Source organism: Sapajus apella, unplaced genomic scaffold (genome assembly GCF_009761245.1).
Source record: "Sapajus apella isolate SASKATOON/1434 unplaced genomic scaffold, GSC_monkey_1.0 scaffold67, whole genome shotgun sequence".
Lineage (NCBI taxonomy): Eukaryota > Metazoa > Chordata > Mammalia > Primates > Cebidae > Sapajus > Sapajus apella.
In genome coordinates this window covers 6,221,701-6,242,162 of record NW_022437007.1, presented here as the reverse complement: position 1 = coordinate 6,242,162, position 20,462 = coordinate 6,221,701, and the positions used below count along the sequence as shown (strand labels likewise).

Here is a 20,462-nt window from a genome sequence, read left to right as displayed (position 1 = left end):
GAAGGTCAGGTCAGGTGAATTCTGTAGAAGTGTTTGGTAAAGTCTAAAATGTTAGGCAATTATTTGTGCATGTGCTGTGTAGTTCTGATTAGCAGCCTTCGCCTGCCTACATGCAAACACCAGAACTTCTGGAATTGGTGTCTCTAGGCTCTGGGAGAATTATGCAGCAAAAAAGGCCGTTATTTAATATGATGGAAATCCATTTGATACACTACTAGAACAGCAGTCACAAACTGAAAGCCATAGATGATGGATTTAATAAATTTATTTATTTATTTAATAAATAAATTTTTAAAAAAGCAATTTTTTAAAAATATTTTTATTTTATTTATTTTTTTTGAGACAGAGTCTTGCTGTGTCACCCAGGTTGGAGGGCAGTGGTATGATCTCGACTCACTGCAACCTAGGCCTCCCGGGTTCAAGTAGTTCTTCTGCCTCAGCCTCCCAGAGGGATTGCTTTTTTAGAGAGAAACTTTCTCCTGTCCTTGGAAGAGGAAGGGAATGAAGAAGGACAGGAAAATGTAGTGTATGAGTGCCGAGAAGAAAGCTCAATAAATGCCATTGTCCAGGCCAAACGACATATTTGAAAACTGAATCTGAATGCTTAGAATTCATTAAGGTAGTTTCCCTGTAGGAGTTCACCCACTGCCTCATGCTTCAGCTACCAAGAACCCTCTTAAAGGAAACCGTGATTAAGGGTTTGCTTTAAAGCAATAATAGATTCTTTGGGTTAAAAAAAAATAGGGTGTTCTTGTTATAGTCCTCATCTTTGTTGTTTTTACATTTTCAAGAGATAATACAATCACACAGTTTAATATTCAAAAGACACAAAATTATGGTGCATGTTTAGAGCATACTTCCAGTGTGGCTGGCTCTGTGTTAAGTGCTTTACATTTGCTCACCAAAGCAGCACTTAGAAGGTTGGTACTATTATATTATCTCCATTTTGCAGATAAGGCTATTGCGGAACAAAGAGGTAAGGTAACTCACCAAAGTTACATTGCTGGGAAGAGGCAGAGGTAGAACCTGGGCCCAGGACGCCTGGGTCCAGCCTACACTCCTTCTCACTATGTTGTTTTGATAGATGTGTATTACATAGTGTAGAGAAAGCCTTTCCCTTTGCTCTGTAAAGAGTGTAGAATGAAAAGCCTTCTGCTTTCTTTTTTATCCAGTAATCCAGCTTTCTACTTCAGAGACAACTAGTATTACCAATTCATTGTATATCTTTTAGAGACAGTCTACACATGTATAATAAAACCCAGAGTTCCCCACCCCCAGTTTTTCCTTTTTCTAGACTTATGGTAGCATTCTATACACAGTGTTTTGTGGGAAGGTTTAAGGGATACCATGTAGTAATAATGTAGGTTAATTCATTAAGATTGCTTTACTTTTAGTATCTGGCTGAGATCATCTATTCTAAATTACACTGTGCGCACTTAATAGATAACTTGGGATTACAATGTGTTACAATTGGAAGCACCAGACTTTTAGGCATAATTTTAGTTGCACCCCATTCCCCATTTTTTCTTTTTCCGTTTTTCAGACAGTCTCACTTTGTTGCCCAGGCTGGAGTACAGCTGTGTGATCTCAGCTCACTGCAACTTCCACCTCCCATGTCTAAGCGATTCTTGTGTCTTAGCCTCCCGAGTAGATGCGATCAAGGCACCCACCATCTGGCTAATTTTCATATTTTTAGTAGAGATTGGGTTTCACCACATTAGCCAGGCTGGTCTCAAACTCCTGGCCTCAAGTGATCTGTCTGCCTCAGCCTCCCAAAGTGCTAGGATTACAGGTGTGAGCCACCTCACCTGGCCCCAACCCATCCTTTTATAGAGGAGGAGACACTGGATTAAGAGGTGAAGGAGTGACTGAGATTGGACTGTGGGACCCTGCCTCCAGCCTAGCCAATCAGACATCCAGTGCAGTGCTCCGCCGTTTTGTCTGTGCTATGTGGCCTCAGGGCAGTGGAATGTGGGTAGTGGTGCTGTACGTGCCACATACAAACTTTACCTCTTTAAGAGTTTTACTTGATGTGATCCTGAACTCAGAAGAAAGAATTTTTGTCTTTTCCTCTCTGTACTTTGTAGTTCCCTGTTTATAGCACCCAGATCTTAGGCTGTATTGTGACAGATACGATAATGTTTTGTCACTGCTGTGTGAACACATTTAAAGACTTACGTGGTTGTAACTTGTGACCTTTGCTACCACTTATGCATTGTTTTTTTCGTAGGTAGGGGGAAAACAAGCTTAGAGTTACAAACAACCTACTTACACATAAACTTTTGGCTGTCATTTTTATTAGAGATCAGTTATATTCAGGAAAATGTAGGGAACCTGAAAGTTATTTATTCCAGTCTTTTGTCCTTTTCTAGACATGGTAATCACTAAATTAATCAACCATCCTTTATCCTGTAATTCCAAAATCCTAAAATTTCTGGAAAATCTTTTGGAATTGATCTGAGCTGTTGTGAGGCTGTTTATAGTGTCTATCCAATCCACTTCGCATAAATATTCATAACTTGGGCTGGTGAAAATATCAATTTGATTTGGGGGTCTGATTATATCTCAGTTCCTGGAAGAGGTATTATGTAATATGTAGTGTAGCATCTTTCTGATTTCTAAAAAACATTCTGAATTCTGAAGCATCTAGCCCTAAGGCACTTGGCTAAGGAACTGTGTATCTGAGATCTTTGAATTATGCTTTACAGTTTTAAAAGTGCTTTCATAACTTATTCTCTGTTTTTCCTGAACAATCTTGCGAGTTAGATAAGGTAGATGCATTTTGGGAAAGCTCAGCGCTAGGGTTGGAGCGTACCTAAAATCATCTGGGTTGAACGCAGTAGAGCTAGAGTTAGAAGCTCTGTTGACCCTGGTGAATCCTAATCCATGTTGCAAGCATCATGTCTTCTGTGACTCGCATCTATCCCTCACCCAACTATGTGGACTTGACCTCTTTATCCTTTAGAGTCCCCATAAGTCCCTGTAGACATTTATCTCAGTACCTGCAACGGTATTGTTAACTTAGTATTTCTATGTTGGCCTTTCCATTCCCAGTTGTAAGCATATTCAGGTAAAGACTGGATCTAGTTAATTTCTGCTCCTGGTACCTTTCACAGTGCCTGTGTGAAGCCACACACTCAAAGTTTTGCAGAAGGAATGAACTCAGAAGTACGGCTTTATGTTACAGTGCTCCTGCCATGCCGTTGCTGCTGATTAAACATATTTACTCTTTCATTCCACATTTTCCTTTACAAAAAGGATTTACATATCACCTACTTTCTTAAAGATGGAAGAATTGCAACCAACATGCAGTATAGCTATGTGTTGGTAATATAACAATGGACTACATTTAATTGGAATTGTTTGTAAATTAATATTAATATCTTTAGGTTAGCAATATATATTAAAGCTTCTGATGGGAACTGGAATCTTTAAGTGCTTTTTACTGTACTCCTGATCACAGGACAGCAACTCAGTGGTGAGTTTTTATGCAGTTCCTCTGAAATTGCACTGGGCAATTCACACAGCTAAGGCTGTGTAAGCGCAAAATAGGGGAAGAAAGGAGAGCCATGCAGTCTTCCTGAGAGTACTAACATACCAAAAGATAAATGAATTCCAAACCTGTTACTGCCATCTATTTACATAATTTTTTTTCTTGAAATAAACAGCTTGTTACTAGGTGGGAAATAATGTATATTTTGTGCTGACAGGGTGAACTTTCATTGCCACGTCAAACTTAATTTTCCCTTTTCTTCCACCCCCAGTCTTCGTTTATTTTCAGGGTGTAGCCCTTTGGGTTTTCCCACTCTTCTTGAGCAAACCTTTTGAGAGATTTCTGTTTGTACTTAGAAACTTTTTCTTTTTTTCTTTTTTTTTAAGAGAGTAAGGAAATCATGAAGGTTGGCAGAAAAAAAAGAGTATAGAATAGGGTTGAAGCGTGGTTGGAAAATGTCACATAGTGCATTTCATAGGGGCAGGGTTATGGTTTGCTCGCTGCTCTGTCTCAGAATGCTTGCCAAGTAGTAGGCAGGCAGGAGCTGCTGGTTAAATAGACAGTATTTTTGTCAGTTTTTGTTGTGATCATTATTGTTTGTCTTTGTTTTGTTTCAGTTTACCTTCCCTTGGACCATTGAAAGTTTTCTATCATTCCTGAAGGTTTAAATACTTACCTTCTTGGATCACAAGACTGTTCTTTAAACTTTTTATGTAAACTTATTTTCGGCTGTGTAAGGTGGTTTCCTTGTGTGAGACAAAGAGGAAAAACTTGCTTTTTCAACGTGGGGATACCCATGATCACTTCTCTGATTCCTATAAAAGTTCAAGAGAAGAATCAACACCCACACTAGAGCTGGTCTTGAAGGCTATAGCAAATCACCCTGCAGCACGTTATACAACTACTGCTCTTTTCCTTGTTGGCCATGACTCCTCGAAACCCTGGATTTACAAGTCACTATCTCTGCATTTGTCCTGAAAATGGTCTTCTCAAACCACTTTAGTTCTCCTCCTAAAACACAGGCCAGATCATGTCATTCTCTTTCTTGAAATCTTGGAATTGGCATACCACAGCTTGCAGAGCAACAGATGCATTCCTTGGCATAGCATTTAAAGTCCCTCACAAGTAGTCCTCAGGTGCTTTTCCAGCCTTGTTTGCTGTGTGGTTCTTCAGCAGGAGACACTTTCCAAGCACCCAGTGAAATTGTCTTTTTGTGTTTGTGCTGTGCCCTCAGTCTGCAGTGACTTCCCTGTTCATTACTCTGTGTCTTTGTCCAAATTTTCCCCATCTTAGGAGGACACCAGTCATTGGATTAGGGCCCCTACTTATTTAATATGACCTCATCTTAACTTGATTATATCTGCAGAGACCCTGTTTCCAAGCAAAGTCATATTCACAGGTATAGAAATTAGAACTTGAACACCATCTTTTGAGGGGACACAATTTAAACTACAGTACATGGCTTTAGATATTTTAAAGAGAATTGTGTTTTCTGTGTTTCAGATCACTTGAATTAGTGCCTGTCATGTTTCAGGGAAGTAACTGAGACTTTGGTTATTTGCCTTTTCACTCTTGAGTAGTTCCAGAAATAAGGCCTGGTTTCAATTCTAACCAGGCAAATCCTGGCATCACGGAATTTTTAAAACCAAAAAGAGTCCATATAAGTCATTTTGCTTAAATTTTACAATAAGAAAAGGTAGACAAATCATCTTATCTTATTGTGCTTGAAGTCATAAAGTAGCCATAAATAATACCCTGATGCCAAGGACATTGTTCATTCTTTGTGTTAAGCAAGAACAGAGAAATGAAGTAACTCAGATTAGAATACATTGTTCTGAAATGGTCAGATATTTAAGGCAAAAGCCCCAAGGCTTATTTTCATACCCCTTTAAATCATGCTCAGTGGCTCCCAGTCATATGAAGAGATGTCTTCAGTAAAGCACCAGGAACTGTGGTCAGTGCTCTTGGAAGCTCCACAGTAACTGCTAGTTGAATGTAGAAGTGAATGTGAATATGAAGAGAATATGTGTGGCATGTGGCTATCAGTAGCTCAAAGCCTGTGTACCAAGGTTGGCTGGGAAAGAGGCTGGGAGTGTGCTGGGAATTTCCATAGATTGTCTCTTTTAATCTTCACAACAGGACCTATAAGTACTCCTAGGGGAGACATTCCCAAAACTATAAAAGTGGTGGGAGGCAGAGCTGAGATTTGATCCCCAGTCTCTCTCATTCTGAAGCACTAATGGCCTTTGTTCTGCCTCTATTTCCTTGAACAAATTATGCAACTGTTTTTTCCTCTGCTAACATTAAAATGTCAGTGTCTCCCTGCGCTTTGGGAGGCTGAGGCAGGCAGATTGCCTGAGCCTCAGGAGTTTGAGACCAGCTCCTTATTGGTCCAGGGTTTTACTATGTAAAACTCTGTCTCTACAAAAAATACAAAGAAATTAGCTAGGCATGGTGGTGCATGCCTGTAGTCCCAGCCACTTGGGGGGCTGAGGTGGAAGAATTGCTTGAGCGGGAGGTTGAGGCTACGGTGAGCTGAGATGGTGCCGCTGACCTAGCCTGGGTGGCAGAGCAAAACCCTGTCTCCAAAAAATAAAAAAAGGAAGAAAGAAAAGAAATGTCAATGTTGAAATTAAATTTATGTATTAAATCAAAGAGAGTATTCATATGGAAGAAGAAGAGAGTTTTCCTCTTTTTTAAAAAATTCTTTTAATTTTTTTTTTTTTTTTTTTGAGATACGGTCTCACTCTGTCATCCAGGCTGGAATGCAATGATGTGATCTTAGCTCACAGCAGCCTCGACTTCCTGAGCTCAGGTGATTCTACCACCTCAGCCTACGCACTCCAGTAGCTAGGACTACAGGTGTGCCCCACCATGCTCAGCTAACTTTTTGTATTTTTAGTAGAGATGAGGTTTCACCCTGTTGCCCAGGCTGGCCTCAAACTCCTGGGCTTAAGTGATCAACCAGCCTCAGTCTCCCAAATTGCTGGGATTACAGACGTGACCCATTGCACCTGACCATTTTTTTGTTTGTTTGTTTGTTTGTTTGTTTGTTTGTTTAAGAGATGGGATCTCGCTCTGTCACCAAGGCTAGAGTCCGAGTGCAATCGTGTGATCATGGCTCATCGCAGCCTTGAACTCCTGGGCTCAAGTGATCCTTCCGCCTCAGCCTCCTAAGTAGCTGGGACTACAGGTGCATACCATAATAATCAGCTAATTTTTTTCAAGTTTTTAAAGAATCTGGGTCTTGCTATGTTGTGCAGTCTTGTCTGGAATTCCTGGGATCAACTGATCCTCTTTGCTTCAGCAACCTAAGTAGCTGGGATTACAGGTACGAGCCACTGTGTCTATCACTCATATCTTATAAAATACTTCTAAAGCATTTAGATTAAAAAATGAGACAATCTGAAATACATATTTTCCCCTCTGTCTTTTTTAAAATTTTTAAATTAAGATTTTTTTTTTAAGATTTTTTTTTTATTGCATTTTAGGTTTTGGGGTACATGTGAAGAACATGCAAGATTGTTGCATAGGTACACACGTGGCAGTGTGATTTGCTGCCTTCCTTCCCCTCACCTATATCTGGCATTTTTCCCCATGCCATCCCCCCCCAACTCCCCACTCCCTGCTGTCCCTCCCCTATTTCCCTATTTCCCTCCAACAGACCCCAGTGTGTAGTGCTCCCCTCCCTGTGTCCATGTGTTCTCATTGTTTAACACCCACCTATGAGGGAGAAAATGCAGTGTTTGATTTTCTGCTCCTGTGTCAGTTTGCTGAGAATGATGACTTCCAGGTTCATCCATGTCCCTACAAAGGACACGAACTCATCGTTTTTGATGGCTGCGTAATATTCCATGGTGTATATGTGCCACATTTTCCCTGTCCAGTCTATCGTCGATGGGCATTTGGGTTGGTTCCAGGTCTTTGCTATTGTAAACTGTGCTGCAGTGAACATTCGTGTGCACGTGTCCTTATAGTAGAACGATATATAATCCTTTGGATATATACCCAGTAATGGGATTGCTGGGTCAAATGGAATTTCTATTTCTAGGTCCTTGAGGAATTGCCACACTGTCTTCCACAATGGTTGAACTAATTTACACTCCCACCAACAATGTAAAAGTATTCCTGTTTCTCCACATCCTCTCCAGCATCTGTTGTCTCAAAAAAAGATTATTTTTAGACTCCTGGATTAGAACAATCTTCCATGATTTTTATTTCCATCTTTTTTTCATTGAAAAATAACATGAAACATTTAATAAGGTGTTATGATCATTATTAAATTTTATCTCCTCTATACTAGCTGTTTTCAGTTTGATATTTGAATACATGTTATTCTTCAAAAATGAGGATTGAACAACTTGGTTATAAATTATGCTGTCTTGGTAAAATATAATTATTAGGGCAAAATGGAAAAGAAAATGCGAGGCAATTCTGTTTTTTTTTTTTACTTTTAACAACTTCAACATATGTACTATTTTATGATAATATATAGTTTCAGGGCCTTTTTAATGATCTTGTGTAATTTTTTTTATTTTGAGATGGAATCTCCTTCTGTCACCCAGGCTGGAGTGCAGTGGTGCCATCTTGGCTCACTGCAACCTTTGCCTCCCAGGTTCAAGCGATCCTGCTGCTTCAGCCTCCCAAGTAGCTGGAATTATGGGTGCCCACCAGTACACCTGGCTAATTTTCATATTTTTAGTATAGATTGGGTTTCACCGTGTTGGCCGTGGTTTGCCAGGCTGGTCTCGAACTCCTGACCTCAAGTGTTCCGCCCTCCTCGGCCTTCTGTAATTTTAAAATTCAGTGGTCTGAGTCATAGTCATCAGACTGTGTTGGTTGTAAGTAACCGTGAACTATTTCCAGGAATAGTACTTACTCAGGAACAACTGGCTTCTGGTGCTGCTAGGAATCTGTTTCATTCCATTGCTCACCTCTGCTTTCCTCCATGCTGACTTCATTTTCAGACAGGCCCTTACTTCATGATGGCAAAAATAGCCACTGCCAATGCCAGGATTACTACTTACGAGCCGGACAACTGAGTTTTGGGTCTGACTCACACAGCCAGCTTGGGTCATATGGCCATGTCTCATTAGCCAGACCTGAAACATGGACTCTCTCTGGACTGAGAGTAGGGGGAATATGGTTTGAAAATAAACTTGCCATATTGTTATTAAAATTAGGAAGAAAGGATGCTGGGCACGATAGTTTAGGACACAGCTTGTTGAAAGAAGGTGCAACCAGAACTTTATATGTTTTGCTGTAGGGATTTAAGAAAACAAATCTGCTACCCAAAAAGAACATGTTCAGTATTAACTGCCTGAAAATGGAAAAGACCAGAAACGCACAATTTGTGATTATCAGACACTATATTAATTTTCTTTAAAAATCATAATAGTAAATCCTCTGAGGTAATGATTGCCATTTTGTAGCACTTACTGTATGTCACTCTTTGTATGAAACACTTTATGCATTTCATTTAACCCATACAGCCTTTGTAAGGGCAGGCTTAACATTCTCATTGTACTGATGAAGAATTAGAAGGCCGGAGGCATTTGGATTTTAATCCAGATGTGTCTGACTTCATTTATACTGCCTCCTAGTTTTACAGTTTGCATTTGTATGTCTGTCTGCTTGTCTGTCTGCCCTCCTCTGTCCCTTCAGAGCTCCCCCTCGGCTTCTCTAACCAGTTGGCTGCCTTTCACCTTGGGCACCTCTCCAGTCCATTGGGAAACCGGCTCAGCTCTGTCCTGTGAGCATGCCACCACAGTCGGTCCCCTTTTCCCCTCCTCTGCCGCCGCAGTTCTAGCCTTCATTATGAAGGGCTGGAACTCTAATTATGAATTATGTTTGGCCTTCCTGCTTCCAGTCTTCATCTGTTCCACCCCCGTTTTCCTTAACAGCCAGATTGAACTTTCAAAAAGCGCAGACCTGATCTTATCAAGCATCTGTTTTCCTTGGTTTCTCAAGGAGGGAGAGCATGATCCTGGCCCCCGCCTGCGGTCCTTTCCACCTCGCAGCACTTGCTCTCTGGTCTTTGTCTTTTGCCTTCTCCAGTGCGGCAGTCTTAGACCTTACCACGTCCCTCACTGTTCCTGTGGTGCACTTCATCCATTTTACTTCTTCAGGTCTGTGTTTAAATGTCACCTCAAGTCCTTAGAGACTTCCCTGTCCCTCTTCCCCACCTCTTCAGTCTGGAAATCTGAAACCGTTTACTGCTCCTTTTTGTACTTTCACAGTTTGTAGTGATACATTCATCTGTGATTCTTTGCCTAATATTCCCCACTGAACCATGAACTCCGTTAGGGCGGGGACCAGGTCTTTCCAGTTAATTAACTGCTGAGTCTCCAGCAGCAACCACAGCGCCTGGAACATCACAGACACTCAAATACGTGTTGACTGGACTGATGGGTCAAAAACTGAGTCTACCCAAAGCTGTGCATTTTTAAATGATTACTTTTTCTATAGTTTCCTCACTCTGTCATTTACTAAGAAAGAACCTATGTTTTCCTCAGAGCAGTTTTATCCCAGTTGCTTTTGGTTTGCTTAGAAACATGCTTCCCTTCTTGCTGACTATAATTGCTAGCAATTCTGATACTCTACAGTGATGCACTTGGCTTTTGAAACTCCTGTATTAGAGCTAGCCATAATCGGGGAAAATAATAAATTTTAGAGTGTGTAATTCCTCTCAATTTGACCTCAGTGTGGGTGAGTGGGAGAGAGGAAGAGAAGGCTCTACCAGCTTGCTCCAATTGGTTCCTGAACCAACAACACAGAAGCTTTAACACTCCTTTAACTCCGATATGCTGTCCCCAGAACGCAGGCATCCAAATTTAGCCCTCTCTGCATGTCCCTGTGATTTCTGACTGCCATCTGTGTCCAAACTGGCTTTGGAAGGAGAAGCTTTCTCTCCAGTGATTTATTATTTAAAGCAGTCTTCTCTGCCCTTATCATGAAAACTGGCAATTTTCATATGGCCAGTTGGAATCCACATAAAAGGCTATCTGTCCCAGGCTCACTGGTGCCCCAGTTCTGAGAGGATCACTATCCCTGCATGGCTGTGACCTTTTGATGTGCACGCAGGCATGGTGACTGGGAAGCTTATCTGTCCGTGATCATCTCACGTGTTGTGGATAACATAACTTCTTTCTCTCTTTTTAATCCACAGTTGGTCATGTTCGGAGTTTGACCTGAATGAGATTCGCCTGATAGTTTACCAGGACTGTGAAAGGAGAGGCAGACAAGTCTTGTTTGACTCTAAAGCTGTTCAAAAGATTGAAGAGGTGACAGCTCAGGTATGAAATGCTGATTTGCTTTCTCCTTTTTCTTTTGTGCTTTTAACCACCCCTTTGATCAATCATTGATTAATCTGTAATCTTCTCTTTGAGTTATATTGTACAGTGCCATTCATGGTTCAGAAGAAACATAAGCAAGCGTTGAATAATCAAAGCCCTATCCCCAACAGGTATGAGTATGCTCACTACTAAACACAAGTGAAGCCGTTAGCAAGTAATCATGACAGGAGCTAAGTAGAGAACTATTAATAGTACTAGAGGTAAATTTGCCGGTGAGTTACAATCCAGTAAGATTTTGATGGCAAGTGTGTGCCTCAAATGTAATGGGAAAGGAGAACTCCAAAATTCATTTTAAAAAAGTGTGAGCCTGAATATCATTCTGTCTAGTGTTTCTCATAGATAAATAAGTAGCCCTGGGTTAACAAAAGCACACAGCCTTACTCACTTATGTGCCTTCCATATGCAAATCTGCATCGTTGCCTTCAAAAGGATTGTTTCTCAAACCCTTATGACCAGGGGAGCTTTTATTTATTCCCCCCTCCCTTTTTTTTTCCGTGGAGAGTTGGGTGGTAGTGGTGGTGGTGGTGTGGGGTGGGGGACAAAGGATGGGTAGAATGAGGACAGAGCAGCTATTAGTCCCTTGGAGCCAGAAGGGGAATGGTAAAATAACATGTTGAAGGTGAGAAGAGTCTGATCTCTTCTGGGTCTTTTTGGATGGGAGACCACAGTACTTCTAAATTCACTTTAGACCTTTCATACTCTTTTCAATATTTGTTCAGATGCCTACAAATTAAATAAATCCATTTGTATTCATTCTTTTTATGTTCAATAAGTTGCTACCCATACTGACCAAATACTGGCACTTTGTAGAATATGCAGCTAAGTAAATGAACGTTTATAATACAGTCTTTGTCTCTTCAAGGCCAAGGGGTTGTTTTCCTGCTTTTGATAAGGATCATTTCTGCAGGAAGGAAGTGTTTGGTTAAACACAGTTTAGCTGGGTGGATTCTACAATATTTTAAAGTGGAGTTCTGCCAGGTGGCTAATCATTACAGTAGTTGTTGGGCTTGTTAGGTAGGTGGAGGGGAGGGGCGTGAGACCAAGAAATCTCTCAGGTGATTCACTGTGGGCTTTCCTGGTTAGCTTTGTAACTGAAATTTAGGTGCTCCAGCACTTGGCCCTTTGGTGGACAGGAGATGGTTTACCTCTTGATTTCTTGAATTATTTCCCATTTCTCTGAAGGCCAAACATGGATGTTTTAGTTGAGCTCCTATCACTGGGACTGCTTATAGTGATGGCTGGTGGAGCGGAAAAGAAACACAGGTTTTCAAAAGGAACTGGAATCTTCAGTGTACTGCAGCAGTGATCATGCTGGAATCTGGAAACATAGGCTTTCTTAGAAGCACTCATCTAACCAAAAAGGTCTCTTAGGTTCAGGAGGTTTGTAGTTTGCCCAAGTCTACAAAAGAATCCAGTTAGTGCTCTATTCACCATACCAGGTGCCATCTCCAATTATAGACTGTTCAGCGTGTTGTACTCCGCCAAAGGGCCTATCAGTCTGAGGCAGGTGGGACTTGTGTCACTTCGGCCCTTTGAGGGGCTGTGTTTCTGGCTTAAGTGATACTAAGTAACAGCTGTATCTTGAGAGAGTGTTGAGGGAGTTCTGGATGCTCAGGAATAACCAAGTGCCACTTTGAATGCCATCATTGCTGGAGTGATGGTTGTGGTCCAGCACATTTTGTGTTTTCCTTACATTCTTTTCCCGTTTTCAGCCCCCACCGCCCCAGCCTCTCTTGGCAAGCACAAAACATCATGAGTTTGTATCAAGCACATGACTGTAGGCATTTGCATTAGACCACCAGTGTGACTGTCACACTGGAGATTAGATAAGCTGCAATTGCATTCATGTTTCTCCAAGCAAAAGCTGCACAAGGAAAAAAAAGGCAAAGAAGACTCAGAATAGAAACAACTTATGGAGGGTGCAGGAGGCTTCTGTAGGGAGTAATATATTCAACGGGAAGGTAAATGTTAATAAAGGTTTATCCTTATGCTTTTGTCACTGTGATAAAAATTAGTGACAAACTCTATTTGGGGAATGTATAGTGGAGAATCCTCTATTGTCCTTAACCTTTGAAGACCGTATTTCCATCACATGCTATGTAATTCACAGTAGCTCCTGTTTCAGGGTTTTGATTTCATCCCTTACAAATTCAACCTCATGATTTTCCTTCCTGTTGCCTTTAAAGGAGTACCAGAGGAGGTGTGTCATTAAAAACACAAGCCAGCCTGTCCAAGTTAATAGTTTTATTAGTTCAATGTGCTTAGTAAAAATTTAGATTTGAAGCCTCATCTTTCTCCAATTCAATGGATTATGACTCTACATAGTACTAAAAAGCTAATAACCAAAAATCTAATAACCAAAACAGAGATCAATTATATGAAGTATAAATAATAGTTAATTATTAGAAGAGGATAAAGTCTTAATACATAACCTACCTCCTTTTGTCTAGAACCCTTCTTCAGCATTCTGCCTTTCCATTATAGACTCTCAGGAACCATATTTTTGTCATTATTAGAAAAAAAGAAAAGTTTCTGGTTTTTAATGCAACTTAGGCACCAGAATGCTTTTAAAAAGGAATTCCCAATGAAGAACTGTTGATGAACCTGATATACTTAGTAATGTTTTGCCTTGCCTGTCTCTCTCAACCTAGAAAACAGAAGATATCCCTATTAAAATATCAGCCAAGTGCTGCCAGGGGAGCAGCAGTGTCAGCAGCAGCGTCAGCAGCAGCAGCAGCAGCCTCATCTCTTCCCACAGTTCTTCCGGGGGATCTTCACACCATGTGAAGGAGCCGCTTCCAAAGTACCAGGTACAGCCATCCCTTCTGTGGGAATAGCCCCTGGGGTTAAAGTTATTTAAACTATAATTTCTCCTTGGGAAGTAATGCCTGCTTGAGGGCTCTGCTCCAGAAATATGAGGACAAGTATTCAACAGAGTACTCTTAAATGTTTCACATTGATGTTGTTTTTGCTCTTTGGCTTTTATCTCCAATAAAAACTGTAATCAAGCAGAGGTGATACAGCCTACTGTGTACTGGATGAGGAAGAAATATTACCAGTCAGGCAAATTACCTTGCTTTGTTTCCTTTGTTGTCTGATCCAGAATAATAAACATGTACTTTCCAGTTTTGTTATAAGAATTCCTAAGGATTCTGGGAATGTATATGGGCATCCTAAGAAAACAGAACATGCCAGTAAAAGGAAGAAAGCCTTGTATGGAAGAGGAAAGAAATGGCAAGATCTAATTTGAGTATGAAGGATACAAGGCTGGTGGCATTTTTTATACTCGTGTGTGTGTGTGTGTGTGTGTGTGTGTGTGTGTGTGTGTATGTGTAAGGAAAGGGTTAAGGTTATTGAGAAATATTGGCTAACAAGATAAAAAGGAAGAGATGTTTTATAAATATTAAATGGCAGAAGGATATCAATTGATGGGGGATATATTGAACTTGTTTTAAGCCCTCGTAGAATCTTGTCTACTGTTTTGCTGGAACCAGGGAAATTAGCAGCAGCTATGGATCCAGAGGACTTTGTTAATTTCATAGTCAGGATTTGTGCCACTCTTTTGCCCTTTTTGAGACATAGTGTGCCTGGGTCTCAAAGCAGATTGCAGTTTAAAAAGTATAGAGTAGAATTTTCAGCAGGTTGAGAATCACAGTTGGCATGTGGCCCTTGTACCCCAAGAAAAAGCAGATTATAAATGAGGGAGGTGGGTGGAAGTTAGTAATAAAGAATGGGAAAACCAGTTGGTTTCTGTCAGTGTATAGTAGGAAGAAGTTGGTGTGAGCTGTAACGAGAGAGAGGAACCTAACTGAACAGGGCTGATAGATTTATCTTTCTCTTTCCGCCTCTGCAACCTTGTATAAGCAAGTGTGTATTTGTGTGTCAGTGTGTGTATACTTGCATGTCTGTCTGTGTGTGTGTGTATTAGGAGTTTTAAAAAAGATTTGGAAGAGTATGTTAAAGGTGATTCCTGTGTTTTGCCTTGGTTGGAAGGCACACTGACAGAGAATCTAGTTGGTACGTCAAGGTGCAGAACCATGGTTGCTTTGTGGCCACCCTGTGGCTCGCCGATTTGCTCGGCATTCATACCTGTTGTGTTCATCAGTGTGTCACCAGCACTTAGCATAGGTACTAAGAATCCTATATCCCAAGACACTCATTCAGATGTCACTAGGTGAATGGATGTATTGGGGTATAGGGTTCTAGATCTCCAGGAGAGCTCTGGGCCTAGGGACAAAGATGTAAGGGGTATCCTATGTAAACAATTATCAAAATCAAAAGAATGGTTGAAAATGCAGGCAGTTAGTAGGGTGACCTCCAGGCAAAAATCACAGTAAGGGATGATCTGAGAAAGAAGAGATTCAAAATGGAGAATCGTGAACAGCATCAGATATATTGAAAGAAGTTTAATAAAGCAAACTGGAAAGTGTCCATTGGATTTCACTAAGAGGGAGGAGGTCGTCACTGGAGTAGCTGGACTAGTTTGGACGTTAAGAGTAACAAGCCAGTGAGAGTGGAGGAAGGGGAGGCAGGCAGTCCACCCTTTGGATGGTAAAAGGATGAGAGAGACTGGCCAGAAGCTGGAGGGGACAAATGTTTTTGAAATACTTTTGTAAAACTTTAGGGTTATCAGACCATCTATTATCTTTTGTGCCCTCACAAAACCCTACCTGCAGCAATGGGCATTTTTTTGCCATACTGTTAATTATTTGGGTGAATAATACTGAACCATATTTCTTTGCAGGATATTTTCTTAGTAGCAAGAGTAGAGTTACTGTTATTTTCATATTTTAATCTTCTATTCAGGGTTTATAAATAGAAATAATAGTAATCTTTGTTTCTCATAACAAAAATAAAAATGAACTCTGATAAAACACTTGGCTCCTATATGACAATATTGTGTATAAGAGAGAAATCCCAAACATTAGTAATACTTTGGGGGGCAAATAGGCAATCGCCATGATAAATTAAGATTGTAAGATGACCACTTGAAGCTTTGAGAAATAGATTTAATTATCGATGACACTAATGATATTAATAAACATTACTTTCTGTTTTATTGCATGTCACATTCCATGTACTAACTTTGATTTCGGTTTCTTGCATGTAGTACACAAGACCAGCTTCTGATGTCAACATGTTGGGGGAAATGATGTTTGGCTCAGTTGCAATGAGTTACAAAGGCTCCACCTTAAAGATACACTACATCCGGTGAGTCTAGGCTTCCTATTCTACTAGTTTTGAGAAGTACAATGGTGGTATTGACTCCTTAACTCATAAATGTGTTTTCCCCCTCTCCTTCCTTTTTTTTCCCAGTTCTCCTCCACAACTGATGATTAGTAAAGTCTTCTCTGCTAGAATGGGCAGCTTCTGTGGAAGTACAAATAAGTAAGTGTAGGATTTTGCACTCCCCACCCCATTTTTTTAAAGTGTGTATTTCTTGAAAGAGTAATTCTTTAACGGTCACAAGGCATTTTGAAATGAGAAGCAGAATAAGTCCAAATTAACAAAGGTGTTTTAAAAATGGCTACTGTCCTATAAACAGTGAGAAAAATCCTTTGACTTTATTAGGTGGCCCTAAAGACAAATGAGTCATCTGTTACCCAGTTGCCAATTTTTAGTTTCTTGGAAAATAAAAAATAAAAAAAGGGAAGGGGCTACATTAATAATCTTACTGTGTTTTCCAGTATTCTTTTATCTTTTTTTTAAAAAAAATCTTGGCATGGTGGTTCATGCCTGGAATCCCAATATGTTGGGATTCCAGTGGGAGGGTCACTTGAGCCTAGGAGTTCAAAACAAGCCTGGGCAACATAGGGAGACCCTGCCTCTACAAATAATGATAATAAAAAAAAATTAGCCAGGCATGGTGGTGCATGTCTGTGGTCCCAGTTACTTGGGAGGCCGATAAGGGAGGATCACTTGAACTTGAGAGGTTAAGGCTGCAGTCAACAGTAATTGTGCCACTGTACTCCAGCCTGGGTGACAAACCAAGACCCTATCTCAAATTATTTCTGAAGGAATAAAGTACGTAATGAGTTTTTCCAGTCTGATAAGCACCTGTGTGACCGGGTGGTTGGTTTGTCCTTGCCATCTATTCTGAGTGGTCGGTTTAGCCTTTGTGGTTGATTGGTACTTGGGGCATGTAATATTTTTACTTTTTAAAAAACTCCTAACTTTTTTCCTCTGATTTTACACTTCTGCATAATGAATTCTGAAATATCTAATAACTTAAACTCATTTGGGCATATTCATTCATATATCTTGAACTTTCAAGTAGAAATATTTCATATACTTCCTTTTTTAAAAGAAAGCACAGGTTATACTTTGATAAATTTGAAAGAAAGGCTCGTTATAAACTAAAGGACATTCTTAGGGGTCAAGTGAAAGCTGTTTTTTCTTATCCTGGGAAATTAAGAATATTTCTCTATATGTTTTAATACCATTGAATGAGTCTTGGCTTACTCTTCAACAAAACAGTTTGAGCATTTAACATTGGACTGTCATGACTTAAGCCAATATGAGAATTGTTATTTATTTCTTATGAGATTTGTTTTTAACTGACCCTTGAGATTACCTGAATATTTATTGCATTAATTCCTTTAAATGCAGATTTATGTAAAAATTATTTTGGCTTCATTATGCTGTATTATTCTCAAGGTCTTTTTGTCATTGTTTTTGTCAGTTCTACACACAGCAAAAGTCTTTAATTGTTAATAAATACAACAAATTATTAAAGTCTGCTTCCCTCATATTTTTATGAGTAATTGTTTTTAGAAGTTGTGAAATGAAACTCCTGTAAGAATTATAATTTGTTATATTTTATTCCTGAAAAAAGTTGCTGAATTGCTCATTGATATTAACCACAAGTAAAAGTTAATTTCATTTTGAGAGTTTATGTAAAATACTTGAAATGGATGGCAACTTGTTGGGTGTCAGTTGCTTAATCAAAATGTAGAAATGAATAGCAGTATCCCAAGGGTCAGTCACTGAAGCAAAATTTACAGTTTGGTGTCTATTATATAAGATGAAATTATTAGAAGTACAGCTGTTTAGTTACATGGGTTGAGCTACCTCCAAAATGGCTTTTGTTTTCTTCCAACAAATTCACCTGAAGTTGCAAGTTTAATTCCCTTTGATATATGAAAAGTATTGGGGAACTGATTAGTTGTTGTCTGTATTTGCAAGTCTATTAGAAAACAGCTTTAGTAGCTTCTTGACATTTTTGTCCTCTTTCTCCTCCCCCTCCCCCCCCATACAGCTTGCAAGACAGCTTTGAGTACATCAACCAAGATCCTAATTTGGGAAAACTGAACACAAATCAGAATAGTTTGGGTCCTTGTCGTACTGCAAGTAACCTAGGTAAAATCGGACACACAAATTCTTTCTTTCTGAAAACACTATTGTGGGTGTGTGTTTTGCTTTATTTGAATTTTTTTTTTTTTGCATTATCTTTAATCTATGTTTATTTTTTGTGTGTGTACTTTGTTTGCCCTCTTCTATGTGTTTCCATCTCTAGGTCTGCTACAAGCATGCAGCAGCAAACTGCTGCAGGGGGTAGCTGAAGGAGGACCTCTCCGGCTCACCCGGAGTGCTTCTTTCTTTGCAGGTTTGTGTGGAATGCTGAGTACAGTGTGACCCACACACATTAATAAATCCTGTGCAGGTTCTTAGGAAAAAAATCCTACTTCTGCCTCTCTAGAAATCCAAGGGGCTCTTGTGATAGCAGATATTGGTTTCAAATGCAGCCAAATCCATGGTGTTTTGAAAATTCCACCAATGAACCTCTCTTGTAAATGTCTTCACTAATACTCTCAGTGTAAGCCGATTTTAATCTGAAATGAGCCCTTAGTATTTCTAAGAGGATTTTTTTTTTCTGGTTTTTCTGGGCCTCTTCTGCTACTATGAAATGTTTCCCTTTGCCTTGGTGTCTTTTACCCATTTATTCAACTGCATCCTTACCTGCACGGAGTTTCTTTAAAAGTCACGCTAATAAGAGCATGGAAGACTTCTCTCTCTGTCTCTCTCTCGATTAAGTAGTGTAAATACAATTTCTAGGTTATTTACAGGTATAGTCATCTTGGTGTCTCTGAGATTTAACTTGTCTTGGCATGATTAACTTGTGGGGAACCTCCATTACTAACATTTAAAGTTGTGAGTATAGCAAATGGTATTTTTCTTTCTTTTCTTTGTGGCCTGAAATATGCTAAGCACCATAGTTAGCTGATACCCTAATGAAATTGACATCCTCCCACCTACTTAGAGTGAGGATAACGCATTTAAATACTTTCTTTACAACTGTGAAAATAAACATGCTTTAAAAAAGAGCTGGCAGGTGTAATAATCAGGCAGAGCACTGGGCTGCTTGTCCATGGTAGAACTTCACTACAGCAGCATCACATCTGCCTTCTAGCTCAGTAAGTATACAGCTTAGGCCAATCTGAAGCATTCCTAGAAGTCTGTAATACTTCAGAGTGTTTTCCAAAATTCATGCCAGGACGTGAGTTTTTCTAAGTAACTCTACAATAATATTGTGTATGGGTGTATATGGAAAGAAATGGAGGAAGAAATATTTGAAAATGAACATAAATGTTTTCTATCTGCCAAGAGAGTGGGTTATAAACAGAGAAACATTTTTCGAATTTATGAAATGGTTTTCAAGTATTCCTCTTCCCTAAGTCGCCTACAGTTACTACTAAAACTGATTATAAAGCATTTTGAAAAGACATTGCTATTTAAATACTACTACTAAAAAACTACCTGAAAGTGTTCGTTCATTGCATCAACTGCACAAATCATTTATTATTCAGATAATTTATTATTCAAATAATAATTCTTTCATTTGTTTTTAAGAGTTGAACATCACTCAAAAAAGTTCATATGCTACAATTGAATACAGTCAGATGGTTACTTTGGTTCTCTTTTCTTCTCACCATCTTTTTATATATTTAATTTTGCTTTCTGGTTAGTCTCTATTATAAGCTTATGCCAATCATCAGTAGCAGTAGCCTTCTTTGAAATGTAAAAATTACTGTAGTCGTTTTACAGACTTTAACTCTGAAGAGGCCGATAACATGATTTCCTTGTTCCTTTATCTCAGCACACAGCACACCAGTTGATATGCCAAGCAGAGGACAGAATGAAGACAGGGACAGTGGCATTGCTCGATCAGGTACTTGTACTCTGCTTATTGGTTTAACTAACAGTGAACTATCACAATGGTGGGCAGTTGGGAAAGTAGAAGACAGGTAGATAACCCTCATCCTGTTCTTTTTTCTTCCTAAGATAGTCTGACATATCTAAAGATCTGAAACTTTAATGTATAGCGTCTGTGAGGATTGTGCAACATAAGCTGTTTTTTTCTAACACTCAGATTCATATGAGACTAATGTTTGTTAAGAAGTTTCTTTCCAGAGTGCTTCCTTGAGCCAATTGTACTAGTAATGTGCTTGCTCGGCTATTGAGTATAAAATCAGAGGAAGAGAAGGGTTTGTGGAAGTAAATCTGTCTGTGACAGTGGGAGGGCTGGCCAGCTGACCTGGTCACCGTTTCGTTTCTTCTGTTCTAGAGACATGCTGATCTAGATTTTATCAGGTAGCCTTCTCTTCTTGCTTCAT

At 39.6% G+C, this 20,462-nt stretch overlaps 1 protein-coding gene across 5 annotated transcripts in view; it reads left to right on the top strand.

Moving 5' to 3' along the window:
* Positions 1 to 20,462, top strand: part of FNIP2 (folliculin interacting protein 2) — a 141,641-nt gene that overhangs the window by 57,805 nt on the left and 63,374 nt on the right. For 3 of the 5 annotated variants that reach the window (XM_032248554.1, XM_032248553.1, XM_032248552.1), the window contains exons 2-8: positions 10,662 to 10,788; positions 13,500 to 13,658; positions 15,959 to 16,059; positions 16,165 to 16,236; positions 18,107 to 18,207; positions 18,365 to 18,454; positions 19,946 to 20,017. In XM_032248554.1, the coding sequence (XP_032104445.1) occupies positions 10,662 to 10,788; positions 13,500 to 13,658; positions 15,959 to 16,059; positions 16,165 to 16,236; positions 18,107 to 18,207; positions 18,365 to 18,454; positions 19,946 to 20,017 (722 nt within the window). The remainder of the gene's footprint in view (positions 1 to 10,661; positions 10,789 to 13,499; positions 13,659 to 15,958; positions 16,060 to 16,164; positions 16,237 to 18,106; positions 18,208 to 18,364; positions 18,455 to 19,945; positions 20,018 to 20,462) is intronic. The other 2 variants (XM_032248556.1, XM_032248555.1) reach the window with 1 other exon arrangement.